Here is a 22526-nt window from a genome sequence, read left to right as displayed (position 1 = left end):
CAATATGATAAATTGAAAGACATTTGTCAATTTTCTTATTCCTATAGGCATACATTTATCCATTTGATTTGTGTCTACTGTATTATGGTTTAAGACTGTTATCAATAGCATTATCCTAGCATATTGGTGAACATCTGCTCTAGACCACGGGTTTAAAGACTGTGTTCACATGGACCCATTTACCCGTTGGCCCACACAGAAATAGCAGCTCGTCAATTAGACACAGAGGAAGGAATTGGTCATGGTTAAAAACAGAAGCAGAGGATGGCAAGGGGAGCATTAGCATGAATGCCCTGATGTTTATTTGAGTGATTCCTCACGAAACGCACACTAAAAAATACCTTGCTTTTTTTGGGGGGGGTTTCATGAAATATAATCCATAGAATAGTCCGTTGGAGCAAAGATTGTTCACATAGTTAATTCTAAAGATTTTATTTATATTAGTAATGTGAAATGAACAGCTGAACAGAAAGACTCATGCCAAATTACAGAGGAGGAACTTATTGAGGCAATTAAAGCCTTTAAGTCCGGGTTAACTCGAGGACTGGATGGCATACCAGTTGAGGTACTGTATACCAAACCTTATTTCATGGACCAATATTAGCATGGTTTACCCACTCCTATAAAAGTGGTAGATTATCAGACACGTAACTATGTCTGATTTCATTATTACTGAAAGAGGGCCCGGTTGGTGAATATAAAGATCAATACAAAATCAATAATAATTGTTGTCCCATATACTTCAGTGTTGTGACGCATACATTCTAGCATAGTGCATATAATTAAAAAGGTATTTTCGGATATTATTTATCCCATTCTTCTCTGCAGATCTTCTCACGCTCTGTCAGGTTGGATGGGGAGCGTCGCTGCACAGCTATTTTCAAGTCTCTCCAGAGATGTTCAAACTCTGGCTGGGCCACTCAAGGACATTGAGACTTGTCCCGAAGCCACTCCTGCATTGTCTTGTTGGTTTTCATCAAGGATCTCTCTGTACTTTGCTCAGTTCATCTTTCCCTCGATCCTAACTAGCCTCCCAGTCACCTGCCGCTGAAAAACATCCTCACAGCATGACACTGCTCCCACCATGCTTCACCTTAGAGATGGTGCCAGGTTTCCTTCTGACGTGACGCTTGGCATTCAGGCCAAAGAGTTCAATCTTGGGTTCATCAGACCAGAGAATCCGTTTTTCATGGTCAGAGTTCTTTCGGTGCCTTTTGGCAAACTCCAAACGGTTTGTCATGTGCCTTTTACTGAGGAGTGGCTTCCGTCTGGCCACTCTAAAAATAAAGGCCTGATTGGTGGAGTGCTGCAGAGATGGTTGTCCTTCTGGAAGGTTCTCCCATCTCCACATAGGAACTCTGGAGCTCCATCGGGTTCTTGGTCACCTCCATGACCAAGGACCTTCTCCCCCGATTGGTCAGTTGGCTAGGCGGCCAGCTCTAGGAAGAGTCTTGGTGGTTCCAAACTTATCCCATTGAATGATGGAGGCCACTGTGTTCTTGGGGACCTTCAATGATGCAAACATGTTTTGGTACCCTTCCCCAGATCTGTGCCTCAACACAATCCTGTCTCTGAACTCTACGGACAATTCCTTCGACCTTATGGCTTGATTTTTGCTGTGACATGCACTGTCAACTGTGGGACCTGGTGTAACAGGTGTGTGCCTTTCCAAATCATTTCCAATCAATTTAATTTACAACAGGTGGACTCCAGTCAAGTTCAAACATCTCAAGGATGATCAATGGAAACAACAGGATGCACCTGAGCTCAATTTCGAGTCCCATAGTGAAGGTTCTGAATATTTACATTTTCTTTTGCAAAAATAAATAAATAAAATAACTGTTTTTGCTTTGACATTATGGGGTTCTGCAATATTTTTTTTTTCACCTTTTTGCAGAAATAAATAAATAAAATAACTGTTTTTGCTTTGACATTATGGGGTACTATGTGTAGATAGTTGGGACAAAGCCATGTGTAGATAGTTGGGAAAAATATTGAATCAATTTTTTAATAAGGCTGTAACATAACAATGTGGAAAAAGTCAAGGGGTCTGAATAGTTTCTCAATGCACTGGAGATAATATAAGACAGTTACTTGAAACAATACAATAATAATATAACACTATGACAAATCTGGGAAACCATGCCTGTTATTCATAGCTGACTTTGAAAAGGCTTTTGATAAAGTACGACTGGAAATTATACAGTTTAAGTCGGGCTTACATACACCTAAGCAAAATACATTTAAACTCAGTTTTTCACAATTCCTGACATTTAATCCTAGTAAAAAATTCCCTGTCTTAGGTCAGTTAGAATCACCACTTTATTTTAAGAATGTGAAATGTCAGAATATGTCAGTGATTGTCAGTGATTTATTTCAGCTTTTTTTTCTTTCATCGCATTCCCAGTGGGTCAGAAGTTTACATACACTCAATTAGTATTTGGTAGCATTGCCTTTAAATTGATTAATTTGGGCCAAATGTTTCGGGTAACCTTCCACAAGCTTCTCACAATAAATTGGGTAAATTGTGGCCCATTCCTCCTGACAGAGCTGGTGTAACTGCATCAGGTTTGTTGGTCTCCTTGCTCGCACACACTTTTTCACTTCTGCCCACAAATTTGTTTATAGGATTGAGGTCAGAGCTTTGTGATGGCCACTCCAATACCTTGACTTTGTTGTCCTTTTTGCCATTTTGCCACAACTTTGGAAGTATGCTTGGGGTCATTGTCCTTTTGGAAGACCCATTTGCGACCAAGCTTGAACTTCCTGACTGATGTCTTGAGATGTTGCTTCAATATATCCACATACTTTTCTTTCCTCATGATGCCATCTATTTTGTGAAGTGCACCAGCCTCTCCCTTTTTCCTCCAAACAAAGATGGTCATTCTGGCCAAACAGTTCTATTTTTGCTCCATCAAACCAGAGGACATTTCTCCAAAAAGTACGATCTTTGTCCCCATGTGTAGTTGCAAACCGTAGTCTGGCTTTTTTTATGGCGGTTTTGGAGCAGTGGCTTCTTCCTTGCTGAGTGGCCTTTCAGGTTGTCAATATAGTACTCGTTTTTACTGTGGATATAGATCTTTTTTTGACCTGTTTCCTCCAGCATCTTCACAAGACCCTTTGCTGTTTTTCTGGAATTGATTTGCACTATTCGCACCAAAGTACGTTCATCTCTAGGAGACAGAACGCATCTCCATCCTGAGCAGTATGGCAGTTGCGTGGTCCCATGGTGTTTATACTTGCGTACTATTGTTTGTACAGATGAACGTGGTAACTTCAGGCATTTGGAAATTGCTCCCAAGGATGAACCAGACTTGTGGAGGTCTACAACTGTTTTTCTGAGGTCTTAGCTGATTTATTTTGATTTTCCCATGTCGTCAAGCAGAGGCACTGATGTTGAAGGTAGGCCTTGAAATACATCCACAGGTACACCTCCAATTGGTTATTTTCCAAGCTGTTTAAAGACATTGTCAACTTCTGACCCACTGGAATTGTGATACAGTGAATTATAAGTGAAATAATTTGTCTGTAAACAATTGTTTGGAAAAATTACTTGTGTTATGCACAAAGTAGATGTCCTGACCGACTTGCCAAAACTATAGTTTGTTAACAAGACATTTGTTGATTGGTTGAAAAACGAGTTTTAATGACTCCAACCTATGTGTATGTGAACTTCCGACTTCAACTGTATATAAATGCCTGGAATATTTCACATTTGGATAATTAAGTGTATAGTAACCCTAGGTGTAAAATAGTAAGTAATGGCTACTTCTCAAAGTATTAAACTGTCAGAGTATAACAAGGTTGTACACTATCGGCATATCTATGCAATGTCCATCTAAATGTTTATTATTAAAATCTGATCCAACAATTATATCAAGGGGCTATAAAGCCAAGGCTTAAAAACAAAGCTGTCGTTGTATGCTGATTCATGTTTTCCTTTTAAACAACAACTTGGATCCCTCCACAGTATCATAGAGGATCGAGATAATTTTTTTAACCTCTGGATTACAACCAGGTTATGATAAGTGTGTGTACAGTACCACAGTGTTTTCAGTACCATACAGTACTATTCAAAAATTTGGACACACCAACTCATTCAAGGGTTTTCTTTATTTAAAATATTTTCTACATTGTAGAATAGTGAAGGCATCAAAATGATGAAATAAACCATATGTAATCATGTAGTAACCAAATAAGTGTTAAACAAATTCAAATATATTTGTGATTTACAATTGTTCAAAGTAGCCACCCTTTACCTTGACAGCTTTGCACACTCTTTGCATTCTCTCAACCAGCTTAACCTGGAATACTTTTCCAACAGTCTTGAAGGAGTTCTTACTTATGCTGAGCACTTGTTGGCTGCTTTTCCTTCACTCTGTGGTCCAACTCATCTTAATTTGGTTGAGGTCGAGGGATTGTGGAGGCCAGGTCATCTGATGCAGCACTCCCTCACTCTCCTTCTTGGTCAAATTGCCCTTGCACAGCCTGGAGATGTGTTGGGTCATTGTCCTGTTAAAAAACAACTGATAGTCCCACTATGCGCAAACCAGATGGGGGATTGCTGCAGAACGCTGTGGTAGCCATGCTGGTTTAGTGTGCCTTGAATTCTAAATAAATCAGACAGTATCACCAGCAAAGCACCTCCACACCATCAGACCTGCTCCTTCATGCTTCATGGTGGGAACCACACGTGTGGAGATTATCCGTTCTGAACCAAATATGAACGCAACATGTGAAGTGTTGGTCCCATGTTTCGTGAGCTGTAATAAAATACCCTAGAAATGTTCCATATGCACACAAAAAGCTTATTTCTCTCAAATTTGGTACACACATTTTTTTATATCCCTGTTAGTGAGCATTTTTCCTTTGCCAAGATAATCCATCCACCAGACAGGTGTGCCATATCAAGACGCTGATTAAACAGCATGTTCATTACACAGGTGCAACTTGTGTAGAGGACAATAAAAGGCCACTCTAAAAGGTGCAGTTTTTTTCACTCAATACAATGCCACAGACCTCAAGTTTTGAGGGAACGTGCAATTGGCATGCTGACTGCAGGCACGTCCACCAGAGCTGTGGCAAAATAATTGAATGATCATTTCACTAACATTCGCCACGTCTAACGTCATTTTAGAGAATTTGACACGGTGTCCAACTGGCCTCAACCGCAGACCACGTGTATGTGTGAGGGATTTGCTGATTGTGAACAGGGTCCCCCATGGTGGCGGTGGGGTTATAGTATGGGGAGGCAAGAGCTATGGACAACGAACACAATTGCATTTTATCGACGGTTATTTGAATGCACAGAGATACCGTGACGAGATGCTGAGGGCCATTGTCGTGCCATTCATCTGCCACCATCACCTCATGTTTCAGCATGATAATAATCCCCATTTCACAAGGATCGGTACACAATTCTTGGAAGATGAAATTGTCCCAGTTCTTCGATGGCCTGTATACTTCACCAGACATGTTCCCTTTTGAGCATGTTTGGGATGCTGTGTACGACAGCATGTTCCAGTTCCCACCAATATCCAGCAACTTCGCACAGCCACTGAAGAGGAGTGGGACAACATTTTCATACCCTATAATTGCAAAATAGTTTAGATTTTTGATTTTCCGATTCCATGCCATGTGGTTTATGAACTGAAACTCAAAATGGCGCGTCATTTAAAACTTAGTTTTTCATTTTAAATTATACAAAAGTCTTGCAACAATATAATTTTAGAAAGATGGGGGATACAACCATCCTAGCTCTGCAGATTTTGCTGCGAAGACTCAGGATCATTAGATAATTTGTTTTTGTACTCTCCATATGTAGCTTGTTTTTGGTCGTAGGTTCAGGAATGGCTGAAGAATTGCAACATTTACCTGGAATTAACTTTGCAAACAGCACTGCTGGGTGATCTGAAAAGTCATAGTCAGTTGATCAATAATATAATGATACTCTTTGCTGTTCACTTGTGCTGAAAAGATGGGAGTTCCATACACTATTGGCTCGGTATACTGTATGTTTCCTTGAATTTGTTGACCTGGGGACTGTGAAAAATAACCCTGGTGGCGCAAGTGTGTTTGTCAGTGCTTTTTGTAAGTTGACTATGCAAACAATTTGGAAATTCTAACACATGAATGTTTCTTATAAAAACAAGAAGTGTTGGATTCAGTCTTTCCTCAACTCTTTGCCAAGAGAGACATAGCATGCATTGTATTAATACAATGATTACAATGAAGAAAAAGTAATGCGAGTTTGTTCTGGGTCAGCTGCATCTTTACTAGGTCTTAATTTGTAGCACTTGACCATAAAACTGGACAATAATCAAGATAATATAAAACTAGAGCCTGCAGCACTTTCTTTGGAGTGTGGTGTCAAAAAAGCTGAGCATCTCTTTAAGGACAGACCCGCCCATCTTTACAACCATTGAATCTATATGTTTTGACCATGACAGTTTACAATCCAAGGTAACACCAAGTAATTTAGTCTCCTCAACTTGTTCAACAGCCACACTATTCATTACTACATTATAGAATTTAGGGAATGATTTGTACCAAATACAATGCTCTTAGATTTAGAGATGTTAAGGACCAGTTTATTACTGGCCACCCGTTCCAAAACAGACTGCAACTCTTTTCTAAGGTTTTCAGTCACATCATTAGCTGTGGTTGCTGATGTGTACATGGTTAAATCATCAAATCAAATGTATTTATAAAGCCCTTCTTACATCAGATGATATCTCAAAGTGATGTACAGAAACACAGCCTAAAACCCCAAACCGCAAGCAATGCAGGTGTACAAGCACTGTGGCTAGGTAAAACTCCATAGAATGGCCAGAACCAATGAAGAAACCTAGAGAAGAACCAGGCTATGAGGGGTGGCCAGTCCTCTTCGGGCTGTGCCGGGTAGAGATTATAACAGAACATGGCCAAGATGTTCAAATGTTCATAAATGACCAGCATGGTCAAATAATAATAATCACAGTGGATGTTGCAACAGGTCAGCACCTCAGGAGTAAATGTCAGTTGGCTTTTCATAGCCAATCATTAAGAGTATCTCTACCACTCCTGCTGTCTCTAGAGAGTTGAAAACAGCAGGTCTGAGACAGGTAGCATGTCCGGTGAACAGGTCAGGGTTCCACAGCCACAGGCAGAACAGCTGGAGCAGCAGCACGGCCAGGTGGACTGGGGACAGCAAGGAGTCATCAGGCCAGGTAGTCCTGAGGCATGGTCCTAGGGCTCTGGTCATCTGAGAGAGAAGGGGAGAAAAAGGGAGAATTAGAGAGAGCATACTTAAATTCACATTAGACACTGGAGAAGACAGGATAAATATTCCAGATATAACAGACTGACACTAGCCCCTCGACAAACTACTGCAGTATAAATACTGGAGGCTGAGATCTCCACAAAGATCTCCGCCACGGCACAACCCAACCGGCCAACCCAGACAGGAAGATCACGTCAGTGACTCAACCCACTCAAGTGACGCACCCCTCCTAGGGACAGCGTGAAAGAGCACCAGTAAGCCAGTGACTCAGCCCCTGTAATTGGGTTAGAGGCAGAGAATCCCAGTAGAAAGATGGGAACCGGCCAGGCAGAGACCGCAAGGGTGGTTCGTTGCTCCAGTGCCTTGCCATTCACCTTCACTCTCCTGGGCCAGACTACACTCAATCATAGGAGCTACTGAAGAGATGAGTCTTCAATAAAGACTTAAAAGTTGAGACCGAGTCTGCATCTCTCTCATGGGTAGGCAAACCATTCCATAAAAATGGAGCTCTATAGGAGAAAGCCCTGCCTCCAGCTGTTTGCTTAGAAATTCTAGGAACAGTTAGGAGGCCTGTGTCTTGTGACAATAGTGTATGTGTAGGTATGTACGACAGGACCAAATCAGAAATATGGGTAGGAGCAAGCCCATGTAGTGCTTTGTAGGTTGTGAATCATCCATTTACATGGACACACAGTAGAGAGATTCCCTGCAGTACACCAGACTTTACGTGGTTGACATTAGAGAAGCTTTCAATCAATCATGTCATTTGTGTCAGTGCAGTACATATTGAGTGTACTGCACTGTTTGCTAAGAGCAGGCAGCAAGCTGATAGGTCTGCCGTTAGAACCAGTGAAGGCTGCTTTACCATTATTGGGTAGCAGTCCAACGTACAAATGTGGTTTTAGTGCATACCAGGAGAACCCTACCTGCCCAAATGCATAGTGCCAACTGTAAAGTATGGTGGAGGATAAATAATAGACATTCTAGACTATTCTGTGCTTCCAACTTTGTGGCAACAGTTTGGCCAAGGCCCTTTCCTGTTTTAGCATGACAATGCCCCCTTGCACAAAGCGAGGTCCATAGAGAAATTGCCATAATTTTGGAACGAGATGTTCGTCGAGCAGGTGTCCACATACTTTTTACTGGGATTTTTTATTATGTCACAGTGCCTTGGCGTTTTTCCTATTTTGTTGCATTATGACCTGATTTTCATTTGTATTTCATGTAATGGACATGCACAAAATAGTCCAAATTTGGTGAAGTGAAATTGAGAAAAAAAACTTGTTTCAACAAAATAAAAGACAGTAAAGTGATGTGTGCAAATGTATTCACCCCCCTTTGCTTTGAAGCCCCTAAATACAATCTGGTGCAACCATGTACCTTCAGAAGTCCCATAATTAGTGAAATAAAGCCACCTGTGTGCAATCTAAGTGTCACGTTATCTGTCACATGATCTCAGTATATATACATTTGAAGTCGGAAGTTTACATACACTTAGGTTGGAGTCATTAAAACTATAGTTTTGGCAAGTCAGTTAGGACATCTACTTTGTGCATGACACAAGTAATTTTTCCAATAATTGTTTAGACCGATTATTTCACTGTTTCACAATTGCAGTGGGTCAGAAGTTTAAATACACTAAGTGTCTGTGCCTTTAAACAGCTTGGAAACTTCCAGAAAATTATGTCATGGCGTTAGAAGCTTCTGATAGGCTAATTGACATCATTTGAGTCAATTGGAGGTGTACCTGTGGATGTATTTCAAGGCCTACCTTCAAACTCAGTGCCTCTTTGCTTGACAACAATGGAAAATCAAAAGAAATCAGCCAAGACCTCAGAAAAACAAAAGTCTGGTTCATCCTTGTGAGCAATTTCCAAACGCCTGAAGGTAAAACGTTCATTTGTACAAACAAGCAAGTATAAATGCCATGGGACCACGCAGCCGTCATACCACTCAGGAAGGAGACGCGTTCTGTCTCCTAGAGATGAGCGTACTTTGGTGTGAAAAGTGCAAATCAATCCCAAAACAACAGCAAAGGACCTTGTGAAGATGCTGGAGGAAACAGGTACAAAAGCATCTATATCCACAGTAAAACGAGTCCTATATCGACATAACCCGAAAGGCCGCTCAGTAAGGAAGAAGCCACTGGTCCAAAACCGCCATAAAAAAGCCAGACTATGGTTTGCAACTACACATGGGGACAAAGAGTGTACTTTTTGGAGAAATATCCTCTGGTCTGATGGAAGAAAAATAGAACTGTTTGGTCATAATGATCATCGTTATGTTTGGAGGAAAAAGGGGGAGGCTTGTAAGCCGAAGAACACCATCCCAACCGTGTAGCCCGGGGGTGGCAGCATCACGTTGTGGGAGTGCTTTGCTGCAGGAGGGACTGGTGCACTTCACAAAATAGATGGCATCATGAGGAAAGAAAATGATGTGGATATATTGAAGCAACATCTCAATACATCAGTTAGGAAGTTCAAGCTTGGACAACGACTCCAAGCATACTTCCAAAGTTGTGGCAAAATGGCTTAAGGACAACAAAGTCAAGGTATTGGAGTGGCCATCATAAAGCCCTGACCTCAACCCTATTGAAAATTTGTGGGCAGAACTGAAAAAGCGTGTGCGAGTAAGGAGGCCGACAAACCTGACTCAGTTACACCAGCTCTGTCAGGATGAATGGGACACAATTCACCTAACTTATTGTGTGAAGTTTGTGGAAGGCTACCTGAAATGTTTGACCCAAGTTTAACAATTTTAAAGGCAATGCTACCAAATACTAATTGAGTGTATGTAAAAATGTGACCCACTGGGAATGTGATGAAATAAATAAAAGCTGAAATAAATCATTCTCTCTTATTCTGACATTTCACATTCTTAAAATTGCTAGGATTAAATGTCAGGAATCGTGATAAACTGACTAAATGTTTTTGGCTAAGGTGTATGTAAACTTTCGACTTCAACTGTAATTTACATGCATGCATGCATGCATGCATGCATACATATATATATATATATACATACATACATACATACATACATACATACATACATACATACATACATACATACATACATACATATATATGGCTCCCGAGTGGCACCAGTGGTCCAAGGCACTGCATCTCAGAACAGAACAGGGCTCAGAACAGAACAGGGCTCAGAACAGAACAGGGCTCCGGGCAGCCGAGCGGAAATGGAGGAAAACTCGCCTCCCTGCGGACCTGGCATCCTTTCGCTCCCTCCTCTCTACATTTTCCTCCTCTGTCTCTGCTGCTAAAGCCACTTTCTACCACTCTAAATTCCAAGCATCTGCCTCTAACCCTAGGAAGCTCTTTGCCACCTTCTCCTCCCTCCTGAATCCTCCTCCCCCTCCCCCCTCCTCCCTCTCTGCAGATGACTTCGTCAACCATTTTGAAAAGAAGGTCGACGACATCCGATCCTCGTTTGCTAAGTCAAACGACACCGCTGGTTCTGCTCACACTGCCCTACCCTGTGCTCTGACCTCTTTCTCCCCTCTCTCTCCAGATGAAATCTCGCGTCTTGTGACGGCCGGCCGCCCAACAACCTGCTCGACCCTATCCTCCTCTCTTCTCCAGACCATTTCCGGAGACCTTTTCCCTTACCTCACCTCGCTCATCAACTCATCCCTGACCGCTGGCTACGTCCCTTCCGTCTTCAAGAGAGCGAGAGTTGCACCACTTCTGAAAAAACCTACACTCGATCCCTCCGATGTCAACAACTACAGACCAGTATCCCTTCTTTCTTTTCTCTCCAAAACTCTTGAACGTGCCGTCCTTGGCCAGCTCTCCCGCTATCTCTCTCAGAATGACCTTCTTGATCCAAATCAGTCAGGTTTCAAGACTAGTCATTCAACTGAGACTGCTCTTCTCTGTATCACGGAGGCGCTCCGCACTGCTAAAGCTAACTCTCTCTCCTCTGCTCTCATCCTTCTAGACCTATCGGCTGCCTTCGATACTGTGAACCATCAGATCCTCCTCTCCACCCTCTCCGAGTTGGGCATCTCCGGCGCGGCCCACGCTTGGATTGCGTCCTACCTGACAGGTCGCTCCTACCAGGTGGCGTGGCGAGAATCTGTCTCCTCACCACGCGCTCTCACCACTGGTGTCCCCAGGGCTCTGTTCTAGGCCCTCTCCTATTCTCGCTATACACCAAGTCACTTGGCTCTGTCATAACCTCACATGGTCTCTCCTATCATTGCTATGCAGACGACACACAATTAATCTTCTCCTTTCCCCCTTCTGATGACCAGGTGGCGAATCGCATCTCTGCATGTCTGGCAGACATATCAGTGTGGATGACGGATCACCACCTCAAGCTGAACCTCGGCAAGACTGAGCTGCTCTTCCTCCCGGGGAAGGACTGCCCGTTCCATGATCTCGCCATCACGGTTGACAACTCCATTGTGTCCTCCTCCCAGAGCGCTAAGAACCTTGGCGTGATCCTGGACAACACCCTGTCGTTCTCAACTAACATCAAGGCGGTGGCCCGTTCCTGTAGGTTCATGCTCTACAACATCCGCAGAGTACGACCCTGCCTCACACAGGAAGCGGCGCAGGTCCTAATCCAGGCACTTGTCATCTCCCGTCTGGATTACTGCAACTCGCTGTTGGCTGGGCTCCCTGCCTGTGCCATTAAACCCCTACAACTCATCCAGAACGCCGCAGCCCGTCTGGTGTTCAACCTTCCCAAGTTCTCTCACGTCACCCCGCTCCTCCGCTCTCTCCACTGGCTTCCAGTTGAAGCTCGCATCCGCTACAAGACCATGGTGCTTGCCTACGGAGCTGTGAGGAGAACGGCACCTCAGTACCTCCAGGCTCTGATCAGGCCCTACACCCAAACAAGGGCACTGCGTTCATCCACCTCTGGCCTGCTCGCCTCCCTACCACTGAGGAAGTACAGTTCCCGCTCAGCCCAGTCAAAACTGTTCGCTGCTCTGGCTCCCCAATGGTGGAACACACTCCCTCACGACGCCAGGACAGCGGAGTCAATCACCACCTTCCGGAGACACCTGAAACCCCACCTCTTTAAGGAATACCTAGGATAGGATAAAGTAATCCTTCTCACCCCCCCCTTAAAAGATTTAGATGCACTATTGTAAAGTGGCTGTTCCACTGGATGTCATAAGGTGAATGCACCAATTTGTAAGTCGCTCTGGATAAGAGCGTCTGCTAAATGACTTAAATGTAAATGTTAAATCTCAGTGCTAGAGGTGTCACTACAGACCCTTTTTACTGGTACTGTATGATGAAGAGGGTGGGGCTTAAGCTGCTTCCCTTTCTCACCCAATGGCCCTGTTAAAATAAATATCTGTTTTTTGCCAATTTTTACCACACACTTGTTGTTTGTGTACATGAATTTTATAATGTATGTTTTCCCCCAACACGACTTTCCATCAATTTCTATAGCAGACCCTCATGCCAAATTGGGTCAAAAGCTTTTTTGAAATCAACAAAGCATGAGAAGACTGTCTTTGTTTTGTCTGTTTGTCAATTAGGGTGTGCAGGGGGAATATATGGTCTGTTTTATGGTAATTTGGTAAAAATCCAATTTGTCATTTGCTCAGTACATAGTTTTCACTGAGGAAATGTCCAAGTCACTGTCTCTGTCAGAGAGTGTCTCCCATTTCCTCTGTGTGTACCTGCCAGCTTGAGAGAGAGTAGCGGAGAAAAAAATTAGGGACAAATGAAGTGAGAAAAAAGGTTGAGAAAAGAGAGGAATAGATGAGAGAAAGAGAAGCCATGAGAAATGGGGTTCATTCAATTCCAAGAGAAAGAGGGACAGACAATGGAAGTTGAGTGCAACCACGAGCGAGTGAGAGTATTGTCATCCTAAAATCCTTAAATGGCCATCCTTTTGTTGTCATTTTTCTTTATGACAACCACTGGTCTGAAAGGATCTGATAGTTGAGAACAAAAAAGTAAAATCCTCTCAGCTCTTTTAATCTACAGCATTAGTGGTTGGAGTGTAAACAAGGAGGGGAAGCTATTCTAGATGATTGGGAAACAGACCAAGATGAAAGTGACAGAGAGAGACAAGGAGAGGGATCAGAAAAGAGAGGGAATTTATTTATGTATTCCGCACACAGCAACGCTGCCCCTTCAGCGTACTCTGGAAATAGAATCCCCAGCAAAACAGTGCAGCAACCCCACCTACACAACAACCCTCACACGTGCACAAACATACAGAAATGGTAACACTTACGCAGCCACCACCTGGAGAGCGGTCCATTCTGACAGTAAAGGGCAAGGGGTGAAGTTTTTCCTCCCTGGGCGTGACCCCATGTTGAGGTAGAAGCTGGAGGGGTGTTCAGGGGGAGGACGTGTCCTGTGCCCTCTACGCCGAAATCTCCCCTCACTTCCTGGCCCCAGACCACAAGCAGACAATAAATAGGCATGTTAGTGTTGGACTCCGGTTCAAGGAGACAAGTCATGTTGAGCAACCCGGGCCCTCTTAGAAAGGAAAAATTAAAAAGGATTTAGCGTAAATAGACCTCCGACCTGGCAGTCTCCACTTACTTCAAGCACTTTGTCCCTCACTCCTGTGTAATCATACAGTACATCCAATGCAGTGCAGTGCATCCAAGGCCTTATATAGCATTGTGTCTGCTGGAGCGGCCTCTAAGGAAGGTGAAATCAGAATGCCATGCCTGCAGATAGTGAGAGTCATAGGGTTTTAATGAAAAATAGGATTCAACAATGCTGTCAGAATGGGAAAAAAGCTATTGACTTCGTCGGTGAGGGGGGGATGTAGTTTTTTTTTTAACATTATCCTTATTCTTTCAGTGAGTCATGGTTTGTCTCGGAGAGAAGTGTGGCGTTGGGCGTGTCACTGGGTGTCAGTGAAGATGAGGTTGAATAATTGAGTAAGCCTAACATTGTGTAGTGTTATTTGCTGCAGGCCCAACATATTCCATCAAGACCAAACGTAACCAAATCTAAAAGGCCTTTGCCTTGTGGACAATCTCACTAGTTCTCCATTGTTAGATACAGAAACAATATTCTCTCACCCAATATGAACACACAAGGCATGTCAATACTTTTTTTATTTTTTTATTTCACCTTTATATAACCAGGTAGGCTAGTTGAGAACAAGTTCTCATTTACAACTGTGACCTGGCCAAGATCAAGCAAAGCAGTGCGACTAACATCCACACAGAGTTACACATGGATTAAACAAACACACAGTCAATAATACAAAAGAAGAAGGCAATACATAGGCCATAGTGGCAAATAATTACAATTTAGCAATTAAACACTTGAATGGTAGATTTGCAGAAGATGAATGTGCAAGTAGAGATACTTGGGTGCAAAGGAGCAAAATAAATAACAGTATGGAGATGAGGTAGTTGGATTGGCTATTTACAGATGGGCTATGTACAGGTGCAGTGATCTGCTCTGGCAGCTGGTGCTTAAAGCTAGTGAGGGAGATATGAGTCTCCAGCTTCAGTGATTTTTGCAGTTCGTTCCAGTCGTTCCAGCAGCAGAGAACTGGAAGGAATTGGCTTTGGGGGTGACCAGTGAGATATACCTGCTGGAGCGCGTGCTACGGGTGGGTGCTGCTATGGTGACCAGTGAGCTGAGATAAGGCGCGGGATTTACCTAGTAAAGACTTATAGATGACCTGGAGCCAGTGGGTTTGGCGACGAATATGAAGCGAGGGCCAGCCAACGAGGGCATACAGGTCGCAGTGGTGGGTCATATATGGGGCTTTGGTGATAAAACAGACGACACTGTGATAGACTGCATCCAATTTGCTGAGTAGAGTGTTGGAGGCTATTTTGTAAATGACATCGCCAAAGTCAAGGATCGGTAGGATAGTTCGTTTTACGAGTATGTTTGGCAGCATGAGTGAAGGATGCTTTGTTTGCGAAATAGATGAATGTGAGTCTGGAAGGAGAGTTTACAGTCTAACCAGACACCTAGGTATTTGTAGTTGTCCACATATTGTAAGTCAACCGTCCGGAGTAGTGATGCTGGACGGGCGGGCAGGTGCAGGCAGCGATCGGTTGAAAAGCATGCATTTAGTTTTGCTTGCATTTAAGAGCAGTTGGAGGCCACGGAAGGAGAGTTGTATGGTATTGAAGCTCGTCTGGACGATAGATAACGCAGTGTTGAAGGAAGGGCCAGAAGTATACAGAATGGTGTCGTCTGCGTAGAGGTGGATCAGAGAATCACCAGCAGTAAGAGCGACATCATTGATGTATGCATAGAAAAGAGTCGGCCCGAGAATTGAACCCTGTGACACCCCATAGAGACTGCCAGAGGTCCGGACAACAGGCCCTCCAATTTGACACACTGAACTCTGTCTGAGAAGTAGTTGGTGAACCAGGCGAGGCAGTCATTTGAATAACCAAGGCTGTTGAGTCTGCCGATAAGAATGTGGGGATTGACAGAGTCGAAAGCCTTGGCCAGGTCGATGAATACAGCTGCACAGTATTGTCTCTTATCGATGACTGTTATGATATCGTTTAGGACCTTGAGCGTGGTTGAGGTGCACCAATGGCTAGCTCGGAAACCAGATTGCATAGCGGAGAAGGTACAGTGGGATTTGAAATGGTCGGTGATCTGTTTGTTAACTTGGCTTTCGAAGATCTTAGAAAGGTAGGGTAGAATAGACCCAAACTGCTACAGACTTATATCTGTCTCCCCTTTTGAAGAGGGGGATGACCGCGGCAGCTTCCCAATCTTTGGGGATCTCAGACGATACGAAAGAGGTTGAACAGGCTAGTAATATTCATTTAAGAAAGAGAGGGTCCAGACTGTCTAGCCCGGCTGATTTGTAGGGGTCCAGATTTTTGCAGCTCTTTCTGAACACCAGCTATCGGGATTTGGGTGAAGGAGAAATGTTGGCCAGGGTAGGGGTAGCCAGGTGGAAAGCATGGCCAGCCGTAGAAAAATGCAAATTGAAATTCTCAATTATCACGGATTTATCGGTGGTGACAGTGTTTCAGAGCTTTTTGGAGTTTGTGCTACAGGATGCAAAATTCTGTTAGGAAAGCAAAGGTTTTTCAAACTGCCTGAGTATATTGGTTCCTAACTTCCCTGAAAAGTTGCATATCGCGGGGGTATTTGATGCTAATGCAGTACGTCACAGGATGTTTTTGTGCTAGTCAAGGGCATTCAGGTCTGGAGTGAACCAAGGGCTATATCTGTTCCTGGTTCTATATTGTATTTTCCATTTCTCTAACAACCTGCTATAACATGCAAACCCCAAGTCTCTGCATTGAGGATGCTAACAGGGCTCTAATGATAAGCTGTCGCTAGGTAAACAAGCCCAAATCTTGGGTCACTGACTAATGACAATCCTAAAATGACAAGATTTCAGTTTCTAATTCTTATTTTTGCCCTATTCATGTACCATTGGCTAATGTGCCTTATCTGGCTGGCTTGAGCGGCAGGGATCTGTGAAGTTCTCGCTAAACGAGGGAGCGTGTAACATAATTCCTCTACCTGAGCGTGTGATGCACACAGGGCCACCGGGCCTCTTGCCGCCCAGGTTATTTTTCTATTTATTTAATGTGTTTGAGCAGCCCAGTCTCCAGAGGCCCTTCCCTCTCCTCTCCTCCACACGTGGAGCTGTGCCTGGGCAGGAATCTGGAAACCTGTTCCAATTCCTCTATGAACACACTCTAACTCTCTGTCTCTCTGTCTCTCTCTCTCTCTCTCTCTCTCTCTCTCTGTCTCTGTCTCACTCACTCACTCACTCACTCACTCACTCACTCACTCACTCACTCACTCACTCACTCACTCACTCACTCACTCACTCACTCACTTGGGGACTTTGCTCACACCTGTCCCCCTCTCTCCGCCTCTCTTTCTGCAGGGAAAATGTTTGGCTTATGGCCTCTTTGGACACCAGTAGCTTATGTCCGTCTGAATCAGCTGTATCTGGTCGTATAACTGAGGAGTGAAGGGATCCACAGACAAGACATTCTTCATGCGTAGTAACCAGGTGAGTCAAGCTGGACTTTACTGCTGAGCTTATTCTGCTCTTTATTTAGCAAATGTTAATGGTTTTTTGAAGGTTGTTTGACTGAAAGTGGCGCTTCAATCTTTCCGAAACTGACCTGATCGTAATAGCTTAACTGAATTAGGAGCCTTGAGTTAGTATCATCTTTTGGTTGCTACACCAGAGTCGAATCGCAGAGACAGAAATGGGATGCCATACATAACAGTCAGACCTCTTACAGAGAGAGTCAGCTAGATAGAAACATGCTCTATGTTATGAAACCAGCCACAGAGCGAGTACGCTAGATAGGGCATGTTTCTATGTTATGAAACCAGCCACAGAGCGAGTACGCTAGATAGGGCATGTTTCTATGTTATGAAACCAGTCAAAAGCCTTCTGTAAATATCAGGCAAAAATCACTCTCCATCAGTGGATAGGGATTCAGGGGCCCCCAAACAATAAAGGTAGCATATGATAGCAAAATGTGTAGAATAACAGGAAATTTGCTTTAAAACTGAATATTTGGTCAAATGTGTAGAATAGCATTATAGCCCCCCCAAAAAAGTAAGTTTTCCAAACAATACAATTATACTTGGTGCTCCGGGTAGTCCGGCCTGCATTGAACTCACCCAGTTGTCATGGATCAATGTAATGTGTGTGTGACCCTCTTGCTGAGAGTCTGGGACAGGTTTTCCATCTCTGCTGAAGCGCTAGGAGGCAAGAAAGAGGAGGAGGGGGATTGGAGAAGGGGCAGAGAATAAGATGTGGGAACTTATTCCCTCCCTGTAAACCCCATGGAAAACAAACAAACAAGCGTTATTACTAACAAACCGGAGAACTAACCAATGGCTGCAACTGTGGAGGAAATGAGCCCTGCTTAGCCAAAGCCTCCCACGGTAGGAAGGGACAGGTCACCATCAAGAACATGCCATGTACAGTTCATCTCTGAATCTGGAGAGCTGATTTTCCTGTCCCCAGACATCACCTCCCAGAGCCTCTGTACGGTTGATTCTTTCAACCATATTTTATTTTCAAGCTCTTATTCCCTCATTAAATGGTCAATATTTAATATTTTCAGTAGATAGTATTACTTTTACCGCCCCTCCTATAGTGAGGATATGGCTTCATTTTTAGACACTGCTCTCCTGAATTAGGAGGGCTGTGATTGGTTGCATTGCCTACTATGCCAATTTCTCTGTATAACTTGGGCAACTTTAAAACTAGCGGAGACCCCACTCTCGTGTGGATGGACAAAATCAACATGTGCGCGATGGGGCACGCGGATGAGAAAATAGCAAACTTGCAGGAACTTGCACAAGTTTTCACAAGTCTGAAACGATCAAATGGGACAGGATAAGCAGGGAAGGGAAAGGGAGGGGAGAGTAATATGCCAAATATGAAGTTGTTTCAAAACACGAGGAAACCAAGGAGTGACAGCTTCGTTGACAGAGAATTCAGGCAGATAGGAGAGTGACGTCCAGCGTAAATGAAAAGGTCAGAGCCGAGGTAATAACCTGTGATAAGCATGTGTGACGTTATTGAGTGATTCCTCACAAAACCCAAACAAAAAAGGCCATGATTTTATGCATTTTCACAAAATGTAGTCCATAGAATAGTCCTTTGGAGGAAGGATTGTTGACATATATTTGCCGTGTGTGTATGTAGAAGCATAATTGAGAAATAATGAATCAAAGTTGGCATATTTCTGACATTTTGGCCTTACCCGGGCCTCCTTTAAGACTCCATAGTGTTTAATCTGTACATGCTACAAAGCAAAAAATGGTGTCATATGAAGGAAGCTTTACCGCCTGCTCTGTGATCTTTTTATTTCAATAAAACATGAATATTGAAAATATATTTAAAAAATATTAAATTACGGCGAATTGTTCAAAATAGTGTTGAAAAATACAGTGAGGCTCCAAAAGAATTGGAACAGTGACACATTTACATTTACATTTAAGTCATTTAGCAGACGCTCTTATCCAGAGCGACTTACAAATTGGTGCATTCACCTTATGACATCCAGTAGAATAGTCACTTTACAATAGTGCATCTAAATCTTAAAGGGGGGGGTGAGAAGGATTACTTATCCTATCCTAGGTATTCCTTAAAGAGGTGGGGTTTCAGGTGTCTCCGGAAGGTGGTGATTGACTCCGCTGTCCTGGCGTCGTGAGGGAGTTTGTTCCACCATTGGGGGGCCAGAGCAGCGGACAGTTTTGACTGGGCTGAGCGGGAACTGTACTTCCTCAGTGGTAGGGAGGCGAGCAGGCCAGAGGTGGATGAACGCAGTGCCCTTGTTTGGGTGTAGGGCCTGATCAGAGCCTGGAGGTACTGAGGTGCCGTTCCCCTCACAGCTCCGCAGATGCGAGCTTCAACTGGAAGCCAGTGGAGAGAGCGGAGGAGCGGGGTGACGTGAGAGAACTTGGGAAGGTTTAACACCAGACGGGCTGCGGCGTTCTGGATGAGTTGTAGGGGTTTAATGGCACAGGCAGGGAGCCCAGCCAACAGCGAGTTGCAGTAGTCCAGACGGGAGATGACAAGTGCCTGGATTAGGACCTGCGCCGCTTCCTGTGTGAGGCAGGGTCGTACTCTGCGGATGTTGTAGAGCATGAACCTACAGGAACGGGCCACCGCCTTGATGTTAGTTGAGAACGACAGGGTGTTGTCCAGGATCACGCCAAGGTTCTTAGCGCTCTGGGAGGAGGACACAATGGAGTTGTCAACCGTGATGGCGAGATCATGGAACGGGCAGTCCTTCCCCGGGAGGAAGAGCAGCTCCGTCTTGCCGAGGTTCAGCTTGAGGTGGTGATCCGTCATCCACACTGATATGTCTGCCAGACATGCAGACATATTTGTTGTTGTTTTGTCTCTGTACTCCAGAACTTTTGGATTTGATACAGTAATGATGAGGTTAAAGTGCAGACTGTCAGCTTTAATTTGATGGTATTTTCATCCATATCGGGTGAACCGTTTAGAAATCACAGCACTTTTTGTGCATATAGAGGACCCTTATATAGAGGACCAAAAGTATTGGGACAAATTCACATAGTGCCTACAGAAAGTATTCACACCCTTTGAATGTTTCCACATTTTGCTGTGTTTACAACCTGCATTTTAAATGTATAAAAAAGAACTACAAACAATACTCCATAGTGTCAACGTTTTTATGATGTTTTTCAAAATGTTAACAAATGATTTAAAAAAGCTGAAAAGTCTTGAGGCGATATGTATTCAACTCCTTATGGGAAGAGTAAATAAGATCAGGGGTAAAAATGCAAATTCGTATCTCAGAGCCATAATATTACTACACATATCATACACATAACGTTAGCTAGCAAGCCAGCCGGCTAACGTTAGCTAGCTAACAGTATGCTTTAACTTGAAATGAAAATGATCTGAAAATGTAGCTAGTTAGACTATCTTACCTGTATACATGGATGGATGGTTCTTTTTAACAATTGTATTCGTATCTACAGATGGCAGGAAATCTACTGCTGTTAGCCCATAGAAACACATTTAATAACATATATTCCTTACTGTTGTTAGCCCATAGAAACACATTTAATAACATATATTCCTTACTGCTGTTAGCCCATAGAAACACATTGAATAACAGATATTCCTTACTGCTGTTAGCCCATAGAAACACATTTAATAACAGACATTCCTTACTGTTGTTAGCCCATAGAAACACATTGAATAACAGATATTCCTTACTGTTGTTAGCCCATAGAAACACATTGAATAACAGATATTCCTTACTGCTGTTAGCCCATAGAAACACATTTAATAACAGACATTCCTTACTGTTGTTAGCCCATAGAAACACATTTAATAACAGATATTCTTTACTGTTGTTAGCCAATAGAAACACATTTAATAACAGATATTCCTTACTGTTGTTAGCCCATAGAAACACATTGAATAACAGATATTCCTTACTGTTGTTAGCCCATAGAAACACATTGAATAACAGATAGTCCTTACTGCTGTTAGCCCATAGAAACACATTGAATAACAGATAGTCCTTACTGCTGTTAGCCCATAGAAACACATTGAATAACAGATAGTCCTTACTGCTATTAGCCCATAGAAACACATTGAATAACAGATAGTCCTTACTGCTATTAGCCCATAGAAACACATTGAATAACAGATAGTCCTTACTGCTATTAGCCCATAGAAACACATTGAATAACAGATAGTCCTTACTGCTATTAGCCCATAGAAACACATTGAATAACAGATAGTCCTTACTGCTGTTAGCCCATAGACACACATTGAATAACAGATAGTCCTTACTGCTATTAGCCCATAGAAACACATTGAATAACAGATAGTCCTTACTGCTGTTAGCCCATAGACACACATTGAATAACAGATAGTCCTTACTGCTATTAGCCCATAGAAACACATTGAATAACAGATAGTCCTTACTGCTATTAGCCCATAGAAACACATTGAATAACAGATAGTCCTTACTGCTGTTAGCCCATAGACACACATTGAATAACAGATAGTCCTTACTGCTATTAGCCCATAGAAACACATTGAATAACAGATAGTCCTTACTGCTATTAGCCCATATAGAAACACATTTAATAACTGATATTCCTTACTGTTGTTAGCCCATAGAAACACATTGAATAACAGATAGTCCTTACTGCTGTTAGCCCATAGAAACACATTGAATAACAGATAGTCCTTACTGCTGTTAGCCCATAGAAACACATTGAATAACAGATAGTCCTTACTGCTATTAGCCAATAGAAACACATTGAATAACAGATAGTCCTTACTGCTAATAGCCCATAGAAAGACATTGAATAACAGATAGTCCTTACTGCTGTTACTCCATAGAAACATATTGAATAACAGATAGTCCTTACTGCTATTAGCCCATAGAAACACATTGAATAACAGATAGTCCTTACTGCTATTAGCCCATAGAAACACATTTAATAACAGATATTCCTTACTGTTGTTAGCCCATAGAAACACATTGAATAACAGATAGTCCTTACTGCTATTAGCCCATAGAAACACATTGAATAACAGATAGTCCTTACTGCTGTTAGCCAATAGAAACACATTGAATAACAGATAGTCCTTACTGCTAATAGCTCATATAAACACATTGAATAACAGATAGTCCTTACTGCTGGTAGTCCATAGAAACACATTGAATAACAGATAGTCCTTACTGCTGTTAGCCCATAGAAACACATTGAATAACAGATAGTCCTTACTGCTATTAGCCCATAGAAACACATTGAATAACAGATAGTCCTTA

General features: G+C 42.9%; 2 protein-coding genes and 1 long non-coding RNA gene across 5 annotated transcripts in view; 2 read left to right on the top strand and 1 right to left on the bottom strand.

Moving 5' to 3' along the window:
* Nucleotides 1–22526, top strand: part of peak1 (pseudopodium-enriched atypical kinase 1) — a 260338-nt gene that overhangs the window by 45326 nt on the left and 192486 nt on the right. For 2 of the 3 annotated variants that reach the window (XM_035790409.1, XM_052465237.1), the window contains one exon: nt 17108–17236. The exons of the other annotated variant lie outside the window; for it this stretch is intronic. The gene's annotated coding sequence lies outside the window, so the exon portion shown is untranslated. The remainder of the gene's footprint in view (nt 1–17107; nt 17237–22526) is intronic. 3 annotated transcript variants of the gene reach the window in all.
* Nucleotides 6251–18921, bottom strand: LOC127908183 (uncharacterized). Its single transcript, XR_008066223.1, has 3 exons — nt 17863–18921; nt 13487–13931; nt 6251–7243 (listed from the first exon to the last, which is right to left on the bottom strand). It is a non-coding gene; the product is annotated as an uncharacterized LOC127908183 (long non-coding RNA).
* LOC127908182 (uncharacterized) lies at nt 10850–12737 on the top strand. Its single transcript, XM_052465240.1, has 2 exons — nt 10850–11386; nt 11535–12737. Exon 2 carries the CDS (start codon nt 11580–11582, stop codon nt 12327–12329), a length of 750 nt encoding a protein of 249 aa, XP_052321200.1. The 5' UTR covers nt 10850–11386; nt 11535–11579; the 3' UTR covers nt 12330–12737.

The sequence above is a fragment of the Oncorhynchus keta genome, chromosome 17, assembly GCF_023373465.1.
Source record: "Oncorhynchus keta strain PuntledgeMale-10-30-2019 chromosome 17, Oket_V2, whole genome shotgun sequence".
NCBI lineage: Eukaryota > Metazoa > Chordata > Actinopteri > Salmoniformes > Salmonidae > Oncorhynchus > Oncorhynchus keta.
The sequence above is the reverse complement of the archived record's forward strand: the minus strand, read 5'-3'. Positions and strand labels throughout refer to the sequence as shown.